This window comes from Parambassis ranga, chromosome 2, assembly GCF_900634625.1.
Source record: "Parambassis ranga chromosome 2, fParRan2.1, whole genome shotgun sequence".
Classification (NCBI taxonomy): Eukaryota; Metazoa; Chordata; class Actinopteri; family Ambassidae; genus Parambassis; species Parambassis ranga.
Genome location: NC_041023.1, coordinates 36,158,406 through 36,176,457, shown reverse-complemented (window position 1 = coordinate 36,176,457; position 18,052 = coordinate 36,158,406). Strand labels below are relative to the sequence as shown.

At 42.2% G+C, this 18,052-nt stretch overlaps 1 protein-coding gene across 3 annotated transcripts in view; it reads right to left on the bottom strand.

The window, feature by feature from the left end:
• Positions 1-18,052, bottom strand: part of LOC114445865 (diacylglycerol kinase zeta-like) — a 67,733-nt gene that overhangs the window by 8,624 nt on the left and 41,057 nt on the right. For 2 of the 3 annotated variants that reach the window (XM_028421160.1, XM_028421170.1), the window contains 5 exons: positions 14,789-14,868; positions 6,625-6,691; positions 4,433-4,473; positions 3,503-3,654; positions 2,787-2,840 (listed from right to left, as the gene is read on the bottom strand). In XM_028421160.1, coding sequence (XP_028276961.1) covers positions 2,787-2,840; positions 3,503-3,654; positions 4,433-4,473; positions 6,625-6,691; positions 14,789-14,868 — 394 coding nt within the window. Of the gene's footprint in view, positions 1-2,786; positions 2,841-3,502; positions 3,655-4,432; positions 4,474-6,624; positions 6,692-14,616; positions 14,662-14,788; positions 14,869-18,052 lie in introns of all 3 variants that reach the window. The other variant, XM_028421147.1, reaches the window with a different exon arrangement.

The window sequence follows — 18,052 nt, the reverse complement described above, 5'->3', positions numbered from 1 at the left end:
TACAGTGTAAATTTTAGCAACACAGAGATTTTGGTTATTTCTGGCACTTGACTGTGAATGCGAGCGTGAGAATAGTGTTAGCTAGTGCTAATGCTAACACTTCCAATCCAATATGGTGGACAGCGCATTAGGAAAGGCCCTGATATCATAGAAATCGCTCGCTCCACGCCTGAGAGCTGACAGCAAGTGAAGCGGTGGGGTCAAAAAAAAATATTTATAAAAAAAATAAACAAAACAAAACAAAATGTTTTGCATGTGGGCGTCTTTTGGTGAGAGGGATAGAGAGAGAGAAACACAGAGAGGTGAGGAGTAATTATGGGTGGGAGGAATAACGGCTCACCTCTGACCCTCCGTGCGTGGGCTACACACTGTTTGTGCAAGAGAGAGAGAGAGTTGTGTGTGTGTGTGTGTGTGTGTGTGTGTGTGTGAGAGTGACTCTTGCAGCGCTCTGACATGCATTACATTTCTCTCTCTCTCTCTCCATCCACCTATCTCTGGTGCCCTTCCTCTCTGTCTTATCCATCACCTCCTCATCCTCCCACTCGGTGCACTCAGCATTGCAAATCAGGCCCCGCCGACACACACACATACACACATGCACACATAGCCAAAGGTTGTGTTGCTCACAATGTACTTTGTATGCTTATCTTTATAGCGGCAGAGTAAACACTCGGTGGAGGCTCCTGTTAGCGTTAGCTCTCGTTAGCCCACTCATGTTTGTATTAATGACAACCATTCATTAGCTAAATGGTACTGAAAAGCGCTGATGCTAATGAGTTAAATGGTGGTCCCATTTGTGTGGGTTAAAACCATACAGTGGAACAACTGATCATGTGACTAACTGATCCTGAATTAGCATTGAAGTTATGCGAAGTTCTGAACACCATTTTGAAAAACATCACCTGATCAGGCACTACTTCCTGTTGCTAATGAATACAGTGGTGCTGTCAGCATACTGACGTAGACCAGTTGCAGGTGCCTATGTACATTTTTGTAGTTTCCTTGCCTGGTTTTGTAGTTCAAATCTGTATATGTAGTTTTTCTTTTTATAATATTTCTTGCCTGTTTTTTCCTTTTTTAGTAGTTAGGGCCCGAGCACCGAGTGGTGCGAAGGCCCTATTGTAATTGTAGTGTTTATTATTCTTATTAGGGCCCGAGCACAGAGTGGTGCGAAGGCCCTATTGTAATTGCTGTGTTTATTATTCTTATTTGCCTGCCTGTTTAACTGCATTTTTCGCCCCTTTGCCATGCACGAAAACTCACGAAACTTTGCACACTCATCAGGGGTGGCGAAAAATTAATGTTTTGTGGTCGCTGCAAAGGGGCGGGGCAAAATGGCTCTACAGCGCCCCCTTGAAATTTTCAAAATTTTCAAAACACCCCTGCGAGGGCCCGTCATCGCTGCTTGCAGCTTTAATTGTAGTTTGTCTTGCTGGTTTTGTAGTTTTTGTCAGTTTTTGTAGTTTTTCTTGCTGGATTTTGTAATTGTTGTGAGTTTTTTTAGTTATTGTAGTTTTTTGTCAGTTCTTGTAGTTCTTTTGTCAGTTTTTGTAGTTTTTTTAGTTTGATTGTCGTTGCTAGGCAATCAAACTCTTGTTATTCACCCTCTTTCTTCTTCTTCTTCTTCTTTTTTATTCTTCCGTAAGTTATTTGGCGCAGCATATCTTCAGCATACATTGACCGATTTCAGCCATTCAACTATCAAAATGTTCATCTCACACAGGACATTCCGGGTCAACTTCAAGTTTTTTTTTTTAAAAATTATAGTTTTTCAAATATTAAGCAATTTCGGTGTCTTCTGCCAAATGTATCTCTATGTATTTCAAGCTACAGACTCCATTTTAGTCTTAAAACACTCATTAGATGCTGCTCTATCAAACTTGTATTCAGAATTTTCTAATTCCGGATCGTTTCCGCACGCCAGGCTCTCAAAGTTGGAGTGGTTCTAGTTTTTCTTAGCTCCTCTTGTGTCTTTTCTTGTAATGTCTCTTGGCTCCTGTTATAGTTTTGTAGTTTCATGTAATTTTGTAGTTTTGTAGTTTTTTTTCTGGGTTTTGTAGTTTTTTGTCCCTTGTTTGTAGTTTTTCTTGCCTCTTTTAGTAGTTTTTCATGCTTGCTTTTCTAGGCTAGTTGTTTTAGGATCCTCTTTTGTAATTTTCCTTGCATCATTCTGTCATTTTTCTTGGCTCCTTTTGTGGTTTTGCATTTTTTCTTTTTGGGTTTTGTAGTTTTTTGTTAGTTTTGTAGTTTTTCATGCTTGCTTTTAGTGTTTTTTAGCTCTACTTTACTCACATTTATTGTCATTTTATTTCTATTTTATTGTAGCTTTTACAACAAAAATCAGCCAAACAAAGGGACCAGAGACACATAATCGAAAGGTGACAACAGACCAACAACAACAAGGATGCTTTGTTGGTTTATTAGTGCACACAAATTGTTTAAAAAAAGTGTACAAATAAGCCCTAATGAGCATGAATGCACCTCCAGGCTCTCTGTGTGCACCCCCACCACAAGCAACCAGCTCGGCAGCTGGGTTTGTACTGTATTTACTGAATAAAAAAAATGCATGTTGACTGTGTACAGTCTCGCTCACCCTCACTCTGCCTGGAGAGACACAGCTGCTCTAACAGGTTCCTGTAGGTGAGAATTCAATCTGTGCCAGCGTGTCTGTGTAAATATAGTTAAAAGGATTTCATACGGAGGAAGAGCAAGCAGGGAAAATGTGTTATCCACACACACACACAGCTAATATCATAGTAGCACTCTTCACACATTCGTGTTCTTACCTAGGGACTGAGGATGATGGGTAGTCGAACATGTCGCTAGTTGAGCTGTTGTCACTATGTAAAAAAACAAAAAAACAAAAAAATTGACTCACTTCTGCCCAACAATCATGTGATAAAAATTCAGCGTGTTAGTGACAAACTTTGAAGTTTGTAGATTACGTTTTATTTCCAAAAAAATATGTAAAAAAAATAAAAAAATTAGACAAATTAAATTCTGTAAAAAAACAAAAATTCTGCGCTTCTTCCCGCAGCTAGGAAGCCATGAGTGACTCACTTCTGACCAACAATCATTCAGAATGTTACTAAAAAAAGTGTTTTGTAGATGAAGTTTTATTTATAAAAACAAATATGGAAAAAATAAAATGTTTGGACAAATAAACTTCTGTAAAAAAACAAAAAGTTCTGCGCTTCATCCCGCATCTAGGAAGCTATGAGTGACTCACATGTGACCAAGTGTTACATAGTAAAAAATCAGCAAGTTTTTGTTTGAGCTGGAGGCCATGTACAGTCATACTAAAATAAACAGGGAGCAGCAATGCTTATTATTAGGATACATGGAAGAACACAGTCAGTCACACAAGTGACACGTGGAGTGGCCCGTCCAATAATCACTAGTCTAGGTGGCCCAATCATGTCCTCTATATGTCAACTGTTCCAAGCAGGACACTGAGTTCCACAGTGGCTGACACACACACACACAGACGCATCTACACTACCTGCTCTTCAACATCACGCCGGAGGATAAGGCAGGGTTAACCAGGTCGGGCATGGCCAGGGGAGAGGTGGCTACCGTCGTCATGACAACCAGCTCGGGGTCCAGGATGAAGATTTCTTCCTGGGAGATCTCTGAGACATAGTTGAGATGTTCCTGAAAAATTGAAAAAATAAAAAAAAAAATCTGATTTTCAATTTTTGTATTTTATTATATTTTATTTTTATCAATAATCTTATTATCAGAAAAACTATAATAATAAATGAATAAAAGTAACTACATATTTTTATTATTTTTATTATTGCTAAAAGTATAGCAAGTAAGTAAAAAAATAAAATAATTATTAAAATATACATAAACAATAATAATACATAAATAAATAAATAATGTATTGATACGAAACTTACTATTAATAATTAAATATACATCATCATGCACAATGTATGTTTAATGGCGATTGTCCAAATTAATTGTTGCCTCCCTGACTGTAATTTTTTTAAATTTTATATTATCTTTTTAATTTAATTATCAGAAAAAACATAATAACTAAATAATAAATAAAAAATGAACAAATATTTGTTCATTATTTTTATTATTATTAAACGTATAGCAAGTAAAAAAAAGTAAATAAAAATAAATAAATAAAAGTACAGTAGATGAAAATGAAATGCATAAATAATATTAAATAGAAATAAACACAATATATTATTATTATTTTATTATGATTAAAAGTATAGCAAGTAACTAAAACATCAAGTAAATAATTTAAAAATAAATAAATAAAACTGTAAACTGTAAAAATGTATTTTTTTATTCAAAATGAACCATACTATTAATAAATAATTTAACAAAAACAAACAAAAACAGAATTTTACAGCCTCAACCACTGTAATCGTTGTTGACTGTAAATCCACACATGACGAATCAGCCTTACCTGTGCTCCGTCTATCCTGTAGAAGCGATCGGCTGTGGTAGCTGCAAAACAGACAGGCAACACTTTAAAAAAACATATGTGACACAAACTTTTCCAGTGTTGCTTATTTAAAGCAGATGGTTCCAGCAAACAAGCTTTTCATCCTTGTTAAACTGCATATGTGCCGGCAGCAATTATACAGAGAAAAGCAGCGTGAACTGGGGGGAGGGGTGAAATAACGGACACCGAACAAGGACGATGCTGTGGTGGATTGTGTTATTGCTGTTGCCTTAGCAACGGCCTCATGCATGATGAGTAGTAGCACTAAGAGAGGTGTGTGTCTGTGTGAGTGCATGAATGTATCATATTTCATCACTTATTTTGCACAACCGAAGGAATCATAAAACTTTCCAAGGATCCTTTAATGCATCGCAATATAATCCATTAAATCCTTTATCTTTTAAATAAAGATTTAACAAAAATTAAAGCTGCAAGTAGCGATGACGGGCCCTCGCGGTCCGCGGGGCCAGCGACCACCGCCTCTCCTATCGTCCCACGACCTCTCTCCCAGCTGTACCGGCATGAGCTGTGGTGTGCAGGGCAGAAGAGTACAGCAAAACACACATGTGCAAAAGACAGGTCCTCCGGCCAGTAGGTGGCGCAGTGACTGTAGCATATCAGCATCTCAAACTGTGCAGTGTCCGATGTTCAGCATGACCGTAAAGTTTCATCCACATAGGATGAAGTATGCGGGAGATACAGCCAAAGATACATCTATTTCCTGTGCGCTGGCGAAGGGTGAACTTTGTGGTGGCGCCACGGCCAGACCGTGTGACGAAGTGTTGCGTTTTTGATAACTTCTGGTCCCTAAGCCCTTAAGGCTCTTAAGACACCCACACGGACACCCACACGGTGTAACATCGAGCTGCGTTTTTGATAACTTTTGCTCAGCCATGTCTTCAGAACCATGTGACAAAATCTCAGGTCTGTCAGAGTATTTCCCTAGGAGTTCGTTCAAATAGGAAGTGTGGAACATGGATAATCAGCCTGAACACAATTCAGACCGCCAGTAGGTGGCGCTATGAGAGTTTGTGGTCATTAGCATATCAATCAGAATGGCAGGCTCAGCATGCCTGATTTTTTTCATCCACATTGGGTGAAGTATGTGGGAGATACAGCCACAAACACATCCATTTCCTGTGCGTTGGCGAAGGGTCAACTTCGTGGTGGCGCCACAGCCAGACCGTATGACGAAGTGCTGCGTTTTTGATAACGTTTGGTCCCTAAGCCGTTAAGGGCGAGTGCACCAATTTTCAGCCATAGCAAGCAATTCCCCTAGGATGAGTTCGCAAAACTGCGGGGTGTGCAAAGTGGAACAAGGCATGGTTTTTTCAAAATGGCGGACTTCCTGTACATCGTGGAATTTTCGTCCAAGAGGCTTTTGTTCTTGTCACATGGCGATACATCTGTGTACCAAGTCTCAAGTCTGTAGCAAGTAAAAATTTTAGTTGGGGGACAATTTTGGGTAAAGTTTGGTGAGTTTTTGTGCACGTGCAGGGGGTCAAAATTGCGCCCAAAGACGCGGGAGAATCATAATAATAATAATAATTTCTCGAATTGCAATAGGGCTCTTGCACCATTCGGTGCTCGGGCCCTAATAATCAGCACACATCATCACATCATCAATCATCAGCACTAAAAAAAAATTCTGTCAAAATCAAAACATTTGCACTCCCCACTGCAGCTAGGATTGCAGCATGTTTGACTTACATGTGACCAACCTTCTTGTGTCAAAAATTCATCCAGTTTTGGGCTGATCTGCAGGTTTTGTTTTGGGTTCTAACCATTGTATAGCACGCAGAGCTGGAATTTTTTTTATTTCTTTTTATTATTCGTAATATTTTTGTAGAAAATGTTGTAGATTTTTGTAAAATCTCTAATGTATTAATTATTTTCTTTATTTTTTTCTAATAATTAATTTAATGTTTCTGCTTATGCTGTGTTTATTTTAATGTATATTTAAAAAACTATATAAAAATAAAGCATAAAAAATTAAAATCTGTTAAAAACAAAAAAATTTTGAGTCCTCCACAGCTAAGAAGCTATGATTCACTCACTTGTGACCAACAGTCACGTGACAAAAATTCAGCAAATTCAGTTGATATCTGCAGGTTGGAGTTATTATTATTATTTTAACAATGTAATGTACTTACAGTCAAGGAAACACCACTTTGGGGACAATCTCTGCAAGGAGACAGTCTTTGGCTTGGCTGCATCCTCCTGAAAGACACACAGATAAGTGGAAGTAAAAAAAGGCCATGAAGAAGAAAAAAAATAGGAATAAATTAAGAATAATGTAGGAGGGAGAATTGGAACATTTAGGCCTTGATCCGCAGACAGACGGTGGCGGCCTTTTGGTCTGCAGATCTGAGGGAGCCTGACAGTGTGGTATATGGGGGAGGCAGGAGTTCACAGATAAAAGACCATTTAGTGCTCTGTAAACAAAGACTTTCAGTCCGAGGCTAGCAGGGAAGAGGGAGCCTGGAGGAGGTGCGGGGGAGTCTTAGCAATATGGTGCCTGCTGTTTCTTCTTTCTTTTTTTTTGATCTTGTCAAAACTCTTGCGGCAGCATTCTGAACTAATTGGCGACTGGATAAAAATTTCTGACGGGTAGAAACACACATAAAGTTGCTATATATATATATATATATATATATATATATATATATATATATATATATATATATTGAAAGCACCATGTCTGACGGAAAATACCACTTTACCAAATACAAATTTACCAAAAATAAACGTTTTGCATGAGTAATATTTTGTGTTTATGTGTTTGTGATTAACAGTCATGCGTCAAAAATTCAGCTTATGCTTTCATATAAATAAGCAGAAAATACAACTGACTACTTTATTCTTTATGGTTACATTTTTTTTTTAATTACCAAAAATAAACGTTTTGCACAAATAATATAATGTAAAAAACAAAAACATTTTGTTTTTCCTTCTGCAGCTATGACCCGAGTGTGATTAACAATCATGCATCAAAAATTATGCTTGTTTTTGGATGATTTAAAGGTATTCTACAGTTGATGTAAGTCAAAAACTGTTTTGTAGACGATGTAAATGTCCAAATATGCAAAAATCTATAACATGTACAGCCATCCATCCATCCATCCATCCATCTTCAACCGCTTATCCAGGGCTGGGTCACGGGGGCAGCAGTCTAACCAGGGACACCCAGACTTCCCTCTCACCAGACACTCCCCCAGAGGAGCTGGAGGAATCCCGAGGCGTTCCCAGGCCAGCCGAGAGACATAGGCCCCGTTCACACTGGGGAAAAAAAATGTGGCTTAAGCAGGATTTGGCCGCATCCAGATCAATCCAGATGTGTTTTTTTCCGAGTGTGAACACCTCCAATCTGGCTGAATCCAGTTTGATTTCAAGCCGGCTAGATCCACCCTCGAGAGGTGGATCTAGCAGGATTGGCTCAAATGTTGCTCAGGTGTGAACGCAAATGTGGCTAGCGAATCCGGCTAGCCACATTATTAGCCATATTACGAGGCGCCACCTAGTGGTTTGGAGAACAGCAAACACGCTGGATGAAGCCGGATTGAGTGCGGACACAACTGTGTGCTAGCCAGATTTGAAAATAGGTCTGAACGCATCCAGCTTAAAGGCTGTCTGGGCTCAATCCTACTCTAGCTGGAATGACTTTCTCCAGTGTGAACGGGGCCATAGTCTCTCCACCGCGTCCTGGGTCTTCCCCGGGGCCTCCTCCAAGTGGGACATGCCCAGAACACCTCCCCAGGGAGGTGTCCAGGAGGCATCCGAACCAGATGCCCGAGCCACCTCAGCTGGCTCCTCTCGATGTGGAGGAGCAGCAGCTCTACTTCGAGCTCCTCTCGGGTGACTGAGCTTCTCACACTATCTCTAAGGGAGCGCCCAGCCACCCTTCGAAGGAAACTCATTTCAGCCGCCTGTATTCGCGATCGCATTCTATCCTATGGTTCCCGAACCAGATCCCCTCCTCCTCGCTGCGCCTAGAAATTCTGTCCATAAAAATTATGAACAGAACCGGTGACAAAGGGCAGCCCTGCCGGAATCCAACATGCACCGGGAACAGGTCTGACTTACTGCAGGCAATGCGTACCAAACTCCTGCTCCAGCCATACAGGGACCTAACAGCCCTCAACAGAGGACCACAGACCCCATACTCCCAGAGCACCTCCCACAAGATGCTGCGAGGGACACGGACGAACGCCTTCTCCAAATCCACAAAACACATGTGTACTGGTTGGGCGAACTCCCACGAACCCTCCAGCACCCTGCGGAGGGTATAGAGCTGGTCCAGCGTTCCGCGGCCAGGACGAAGACCACATTGCTCTTCCTGAATCCGAGGTTCGACTATAGGCCTAATTCTCCTCTCCAGTACCCTGGCATAGACTTTCCCAGGGAGGCTGAGGAGTGTGATCCCCCTGTAGTTGGAGCACACCCTCCGGTCCCCCTTTTTAAAAAGAGGGACCACCACCCCGGTCTGCCAGTCCAGCGGCACTGCCCCCGATTGCCACGCGATGTTGCAGAGGCGTGTCAGCCAAGACAGCCCCACAACATCCAGAGACTTAAGGTACCCAGGGCGAATCTCATCCACCCCCGGTGCCTTGCCGCCGCTGAGCTTTTTGACTACCTCGGCAACTTCAGCACAGGTGATAAACGAGTCCACCACTGAGTCATCAGCCTCCGCTTCCATAATGGAAGGCGTGTTGGTGGGATTGAGGAGACCCTCAAAGTACTCTTTCCACTGTCCAACCACCCCCTCAGTCGAGGTCAACAGCTCCACTGAATACAGTGTTGGCAGAGTACTGCTTCCCCCTCCTGAGGCGCCGGACGGTTTGCCAGAATCTCTTTGAGGCTGACCGATAGTCCTCCTCCATGGCCTCCCCGAACTCCTCCCAGGCCCGAGTTTTTGCCTCTACAACTGCCCTCTGTACAGCCATTGGGCAAAGAAAATTAATTTGCAAAAAACAAAAAATTCTGCATTCCTCACCACAGCTAGGAAGCCATGATTGATGCACATGCGGCTAACAGTCAGTTAGACAGTTTTTGGCTTACCTGCTTATAAACCACTTTTACTTCTAATTTTTTTTACATACGCTTTAATATAGACTGAATGTTTATTCTAATCTTTCAAATAAAAGGGATTAAAAATTTTGTAAAAAAACAAAAAAATTCAGCACTCCTTACTGCACCATTTAGCCATGATTGATGCACGTTCGGTGCACTAACAGAAGATTTTGATTCTTATATACCTGATATAAAATGCAAATTAGAATTACAAATCACTTCACATTAACAGTTAAGTCAGCAGGTAAACCAATAATTTTTTGACAAGTGACTGTTTGCCACATGTGCATCAATCATGGCTGAATAGCTGCAGTAGGAAGTGCAGAATATTTTGTTTTTGCAAAATAATTTTTGTCCAATGGCTGTAAATGCTATAAATTTTTACGTATTTGGACATTTACATCGTCTACAAACAAGTTTTTGTCTTACTCCAGGCCCATTTACATATAATCAATGCAGTTTGACAGTTTCTACTTCAGCACTGCAGAGACCGAACGCTATAAAAAAAGTCACCTTCCCGTAGATGTGACAGGAGAAGAACAAGCCAAAGAAAAGTTATTTTCCATTCAAACTACAAACCTTTCATGGCAACTGTAACAGAAAGCCCAGCTGAAGTAAACATCTCTCCTACACTCTGTGCTTCTCTGTGTTATCTAATCCTGCTGTCAGGTTTAGCAGCGGTGCTTACTGGAGCTGAGTAAAAAAACGCCTGCAGGCTTTTTTACAGAAAAAACAACAACCTACAAACGGTGGATAAAAAAGCTGACTGACTGACTCCTCTTCTTCATTCATTCTTTTAACCCTTAGATAGCGCTGAGCTCAAAGTAAGCGGCGGACAACACAAAGGAGCTTGAATAAGAGACACGTTTCGCTCGAAATAACGTGGCTAAATCAATTTTTCCAAGATGTTGTTTTGAATCATTGAGGCACTGCAGTGCAGCGCTAATCCTTAAAGCCTCCAACTGGGCTAGAAAGTACACCCATTACAGGCCTGATGGGCCATTTTGGCTCAAAGATGCTATTTTGGTTACGTTTTTTTGTTACCTTTCCCAGAGATTTAATCCTACTAGTTTCAGATTAGGATTATCAGCTATTTATATGTTGAGGATTAAGAAGTCTGATAAGTTTTTATCACACTACGTGGCTGTGGCGGGCCATGAAACTTTGATGATTAAATAAAATGTCCCTCTGACATTTTGGAAACATTAAGGTACTAAAAGTGCAGTTGACCGGGTGTAAATGGTTCGATGATGACTCAATGAGTGAAGTCGGACCTAGCAGCTAGCAGCTAAACACTAAAAACTCCCTTGGTTTATTGACAGGAATGACCTTCGGCACTCCAAGGTGCTAACATCAACAGCAGATGTACAAGGCCTCCTCTCCTCCCTGTCTTTCCAACCACTTCACTAAGGCCCCGTTCACACTGGAGAAAGTCATTCCAGCTAGAGTAGGATTGAGCCCAGACAGCCTTTGAGCTGGATGCGTTCACACCTATTTTCAAATCTGGCTAGCACACAGTTGTGTCCGCACTCAATCCGGCTTCATCCAGCGTGTTTGCTGTTCTCCTAACCACTAGGTGGCGCCTCGTAATATGGCTAATAATGTGGCAAGCCGGATTCGCTAGCCACATTTGCGTTCACACCTGAGCCACATTTGAGCCAATCCTGCTAGATCCACCTCTCGAGGGTGGATCTAGCCGGCTTGAAATCAAACTGGATTCAGCTGGATTGGAGGTGTTCACACTCGGAAAAAAACACATCTGGATTGATCTGGATGCGGCCAAATCCTGCTTAAGCCACATTTTTTTCCCCAGTGTGAACGGGGCCTAATGCTCCCTTTAACCACTACTCAAGATCCTTTCTTTTAGGCCCCATTCACACTGGGGAAAAAAATGTGGCTTAAGCAGGATTTGGCCGCATCCAGATCAATCCAGATGTGTTTTTTTCCGAGTGTGAACACCTCCAATCCAGCTGAATCCAGTTTGATTTCAAGCCGGCTAGATCCACCCTCGAGAGGTGGTGGATTTCTCCAGTGTGAACGGGGCCTTACTTTGTGAACGCAGGTTGGGGGGGGGGCGGTACACCCAAGCAACCGCCATCTGAATCCTTTCCCTCCCTGGCTGTGATGTGTTGCTATTTACCAAGCATCATTCCGGTCGCAGAATTCCTACTCTGGAAAGATGAAAAGCAACGTTGTGACATGTGAAGGACGCGAGTACATGACATGAGAACCCCCCTCCCCCCACCCACCCACCTGTCGGATGGGGAGAGAATAGAAGCAGACAAGGGGGTGGTATTTTGTACTTCTCCTCTCTGCTCCTTGCAGCGAGGATATGACGATCGTACTTCCGAGTGTACAAACTCTCCAGGTTTTCTATATTTCTGCATGAACATGAGCCCACAGCATCAGCAGGTCCTGAAAGTGGACTTAAAGAACCTAACAGAGACGCAAATATGATACTATTATACTATAATCTATAACGTACGTGCAATGACGCAAGCAATCAGGAGAGGAACATCTTGACTCAGTCCAACAGGTCTCGGCTTTGAAGGCATGAAAAGTACTTCTGTTTGTCTCGAATTTAACACAAAATGTTTGCAGCATCTAAAAAAAGATTTTAATACTGACTTTTGTTCTGTCTTCTTGACAGAACAAAAGTCAGTTTGTTGAACACTAATGTGTCTTCTTCTTTACAGCCTCACTGAGACGCCTTTAATTATCAACTCACAAAAACAAAATAAGAGTTTTCATTCATTAAGGATCAAAAGAACAACCTACAAACAACCTTACAACACCACACACACACACTGATCACTGCGCTTGTCGGCGACACATGCAGAAGACAACACTTCATGCATCATGCAACGATACTGAGACACTCAGGGAAACTAATGTGTGCATGTCAGAGAGCTGATGCTGCTCGTAATCTGCTCAAGATGATCAAAGATGCTATTTTGGTTGCATTTTTTTGCTACTTTTTCCAGAGATTTAATCCAACTGGTTTCAGATTAGGATTATCAGATATTTATTAGGGGTGGAACAGTTCACTAAATCTACGGTTCGGTTCGTATCATGGTTCTGAGGTCACGGTTTTCGGTTCGGTTCGGTTTACCATGTTTTTTTCTACTTTCCACTCTGGAAATACCATAGATGAGCTGAACGATTTTAGGAATAAATTGAATTGCGATTTTTCTGGCAAATATTGCAATTTCGATTTCATCCACGATTTTTTTAAAATCAAGTTTTAGTGCACATGAGCATTTGCAAAGATCACAGAAACTTACATCATACCTAGGGGTGGGCGATATGGCAAAAATTCAGGATTCTTTAATGATAAAATCACAATCACGATTTGTTTTTACATTGACACTAATTTGCATGTTTCTGTGTAAATTACGTCAGGTAGCCTACTCTGTCACTTCTCAAAAACTATCAGTAGATCTAAAAGTAAACTCTGATAACGTGCACTCGGTATTAGTTTTCAATAAACATTTTTTAATTTAATTTTAATTTTAATTTAAATAACGATTACAGAACAAAAATTTTATTTTAATTTTATTTCATTTAAACAGACTGAAGTGTGCCTCCTAAGGTTAAACAATAAATACAGTATTGAGACTTAAGAAACTCTTAAAGTTCAATGTGATTTAGAACACATGATCAAACTTTAATGGGAATCATATCTAAGGAAAAACGGAGCTGCTGCTGTCACCTCTGTCCACCGTTTATTAGATTCCTCATATGGAGCCTCTTCATCAAATGCCTGCATTATTGTTTTGGTGACGTCATTAGCTGTTGCCTCTGTCTGCATCTGATGTACACATGCGGCCCTCCCACTACACCTACAAACACACACACGTAGAAGAGCTGCTGACAGCACAACAGCAGCAAACCTGAATATAATGAGCTGGTAATGTTCAGAGAGGTGGGTGCGTACATGCTCGTAGCATTATAATACATTCGTATACACATGGCCCTTCCACTGCGACATACGTCGCGCGCACACACACAGACACAGGCTTAAAAGACGCGCCGCTGCTGCCGGCAGAAAAAGTACCGAACATAAAGGTGGAGTTCGTTTTAGGGATCAGTTCCTCTGTTTTCTTTTCGTTTTCAGCTGTAGCATTTGACAAAACAAAACCTGATTCAGTTAGGAGCAGTGCAAAAAACTCAAATCTCAAAATCGCGTTGTCTGAGATCGCAATTTTCGGTCTAAAACGATAGATCATTCAGCCCTAATGAGCACAAAATATATATCCTAATTATCCAACATTTACCATATTTAAGAATAAGTTCAGTGTTTCCCCTATCATTATATCAGGTCAAGTCAATTTCATTTTTGTTTTTATTTCTATATAGCACCAGATCATAACAGAAGCCATTTAAGATATCCTTTCCTATAGAACAGGAACACCTTGTTCTTTTATTAAACAAACTAAACAGCAGCATGTTATTTATCTTATTTGCACGGCAGCATGTCATTTCTGTCTGCATGGTTGTGCGTTTACAATTCACCGCTGCTGTCTGCGCACAGAGGCACGATGTGTGTACACACAGACACATGCACAAATGAGCATAAATTAGCTCATTTCGGATGATGAGTTACTCAGCACTGAATATAGCCCAGTCCAGACACCTAATCTGTAACATGGCCGCCATCATTTATCTGTTAAAGTAATGGTTTTTTAGCCTCCATTAGGGAGATGTTCCATAATGGCTTTTGGATAGAGCTCGTGATGTGATATTTAGCATCTGACATGCAAGACAAAGGTCTAAAGCCCCCCCCCACTTTTTTTGCCCATATTTGGGTATATATCAACCAGGACTACAAAGATGGTGGCACCAACGCCCTATTCAAAATGACTTGTTTGTGGTAGTTTGCGCATATATGGGGCAAAAGTATGTGGACACACAGCAACCAGGTTATATGGGGCAAAAGTATGTGGACACACAGCAACCAGGTTACCATTGCACCACATTTCCAAAATAATAATGGTCATTTACTTTTGACTAAAAAACTAATGTTAAACCCTAATGTGCCTCTTGAGCCGAACAGACTACAAACAGCTACCAACCTGCAGTCCCAAACATCTGAAGGAGGGGTAGACAGAGCAGAAGTCCTACAGATAAAAACTGTAGAGCATCACACACATGGCTTAATTAGCTCTGTTCCAACTTTTGTCTGGATTCGTGTCGCTGCCCGCACTGACACCCAACATCCTCCCGCCGCCACCTCTCTTCTCTTACCTCCTGTAAGCGTTGGATGTGTTCTCTGCAGGTTTCCAAGTCGCTGTCACCAGGAACCACGATCAGACCCAGAGGAATGGCTGCGGATACAGTGGAGCAAGACAATTATCCGATGGCACTTTGAAAATCTGCTTAACGGAGCTCGGTAATTGGATCTCACTTCATCTCCGTATGGTAAAAAATTAGCATGTGGGCCCTTTATTTAATAGGCAGTGTTTTTGTCACCTGATTATTGCTTAAAATATAAAATTATATTATTATTATTATTAGGGCCCGAGCACCGAGTGGTGCGAAGGCCCTATTGTAATTGCTGTGTTTATTATTATTATTTGCCTGCCTGTTTAACTGCATTTTTCACCCCTTTGCCATGCACGAAAACTCACGAAACTTTGCACACTCATCAGGGGTGGCGAAAAATTTGATATTTTGTGGTCGCTGCAAAGGGGCGGGGCAAAATGGCTCTACAGCGCCCCCTTGAAATTTTCAAAACACCCCTCGCATTTGGCTTAGTTTGGAGTAGGTGCACGAAAATCGGTACACATGTTTATCATACCAAGACGCACCAAAAAGTCTCTTGACACCATGACCTTAACCCAACAGGAAGTCCGCCATCTTGGATGGAAAATGGCGATTTTGGCGATTTACACCATTGGTATGTGAGCGAACTCCTCCTAGAGCTGTAGCCCGATTGACCTGAAATTTGCTGGAGGTCACCTAAAGGACCTGCTGATCAAAAGTTATCAAAAGCTTTTCTCTAACTTACAGGGCGTGGCCTCTGTGGCTCGCCAAAGTCTGGCGACGATTCATGATTTCGCCATGTACCTTTGAACAGCTCTCACGTCTGCATACTTTATCCAAACGTCTTCAAACTTTATGAGCATGACGAGGGCTCCGCCCTGAACACCTCCATATGTTGAAACCCTTACTTACTCGTGGCGCCCCCTGCTGGTAACAGGAAATGGCCTCTTTTTACTCTGACATGTACTGCTCCTACATAGTTGACAGCATCAACTTCATTTCACCTCTAGAACCTTCCCAACTAGTTGGTGAAGCTACACTATGAAGGCTGTGAAGCTGCGTGCAATGGTGTCCGTGTGGCGGGGCGCCAACTGTCGATCCTTCGCCGTGAGATTACGTTTGAGTATTTAATGACCTTAACGACCTTCTATGATCATGAAAATTCATACACACATTCTCGGGGGCATGTACTAGCAACTGATGGGGGTCTCGTAAGTGGGTGGGGCAAAATGGCTCAATGGCGCCCCCTTGAATTTTTAAAATACCCCTCTCCATAGGGGTTTTTTTGGAGTAGGAAGACAAAAATCGGCACACACACAGAACACGTCCAGGCGCACATAAAAGTCTCTTGCACCATTGATCTAGACCAGCGGTCCCCAACCTTTTTTGCACCACGGACCGGTATCATGTAAAACAATACTTTCACGGACCGGCACAGAAAAAAAAAAAAAAAAAAACAAAGTGCATAAACAGACTCTTACTCTTATGCTTAATTAGTGGGAGCCTTTGAGCTTTCCCAGCAATGAGGCGGTCCCATCTGGGGATAATGGGAGACATGACACCCGAAGTGTGTTTCTTATGTCCAGTCCACTCCGTAATTTTGTTTTGGCCGTCATTAATTGCTTCAGTCGTTCTTGTTCATGTTTTCTTCCATGGCTCGTCTTTTAATGCAGGGTGCTCGGTCTCGCAGTTTTGAAGGCTTCGTTGCCTCATTTGCGAGTCTGTCGCCACATATCGCTCAGAGCGGACTTGGTGTGTGAGAATCACCTGTTGCAATAAATCCGTATTTTAAATAGGACTCCTGATATAGTATTTTAAATGCGGTATGCGGACGAACTCCTCCTAGGGATTTCGACCGATTGACTTCATATTCGGTCGCTGTCACCTAGATACCACGCTGATCAAAAGTTATCAAAAGCTTTTCTCTAAGTTAAAGGGCGTGCCCGCTGTGGCGTCACTTCGCCATTCATACACGAACAGCTCTCTCTCCTACATACTTGCTCCAAACGGCTTCAAACTTTCTGCACGTGGTCAGAACCCCTCCCTTAACGTCTCTATGTCATCATGATCTATGGCGCTCCCTTGTGGTGGAAACAGGAAGTGCCATGTTCTTCACTGACATGCACTCTGTTTAATCCTTCCCTGTCATTACACAGCGAAATGAGGATCACAGATTTGACGTCCCACAGAGACACCTGTGTGGTTTTCTGTATCATGCTGCCCGTGGCGGTGGCGACTGTTGAACATTCGCCATGAAACATCAACTGCTTATAACTTCGCCGTGCATCGTCCTAGCGTCCTCAAATTTTTTTCATGTCCTAACGGTCTGTCCCCCCACACGTCTGCATGCTCATGAGTCACCTGCACAGCGCCACCTACAGGAAACCGGAAGTAACTGCTTCTGGACATTTTTCATGTATGAATCAAATGTTTTTTGAGGTTTGATGCACAGACGGGTCTCCACTATTCTCATGGTGTTAGGCTCCACCCAGTGGACACACAAGGTACTGCAGCTGTTACAACTGCACCACGGATGCTCCTAAAATCCTCAAATCTTTTACATGTGATACAGACCCGACCCGACCATGTGTGGACATCTGTGGACAGTGCCACCTACTGTAAAGGGGAGGTTACTGCACACTAACATTTTTTACATATATTGACAGATTTGTTGCAATGACACATCTCTGCTTCTGTCTGCCGGCTTTTTCCCACCGCTGGCAAAATCGCTGCAGCTCGTAGGGGGAGCGGGGCAGGGAAAGGACAGCGTGACAGGGAGGGGGCGGTCGCGCGGAGTGCGAGGGCCCGATCATCGCTGCTTGCAGCTTTAATTATTCTTATTATTTGCCTGCCTGTTTAACTGCATTTTTCACCCCTTTGCCATGCACGAAAACTCACGAAACTTTGCACACTCATCAGGGGTGGCGAAAAATTTGAGATTTTGTGGTCGCTGCAAAGGGGCGGGGCAAAATGGCTCTACAGCGCCCCCTTGAAATTTTCAAAACACCCCTCGCATTTGGCTTAGTTTGGAGTAGGTGCACGAAAATCGGTACACATGTTTATCATACCAAGACGCACCAAAAAGTCTCTTGACACCATGACCTTAACCCAACAGGAAGTCCGCCATCTTGGATGGAAAATGGCGATTTTGGCGATTTACACCATTGGTATGTGAGCGAACTCCTCCTAGAGCTGTTGCCCGATTGACCTGAAATTTGCTGGAGGTCACCTAAAGGACCTGCTGAT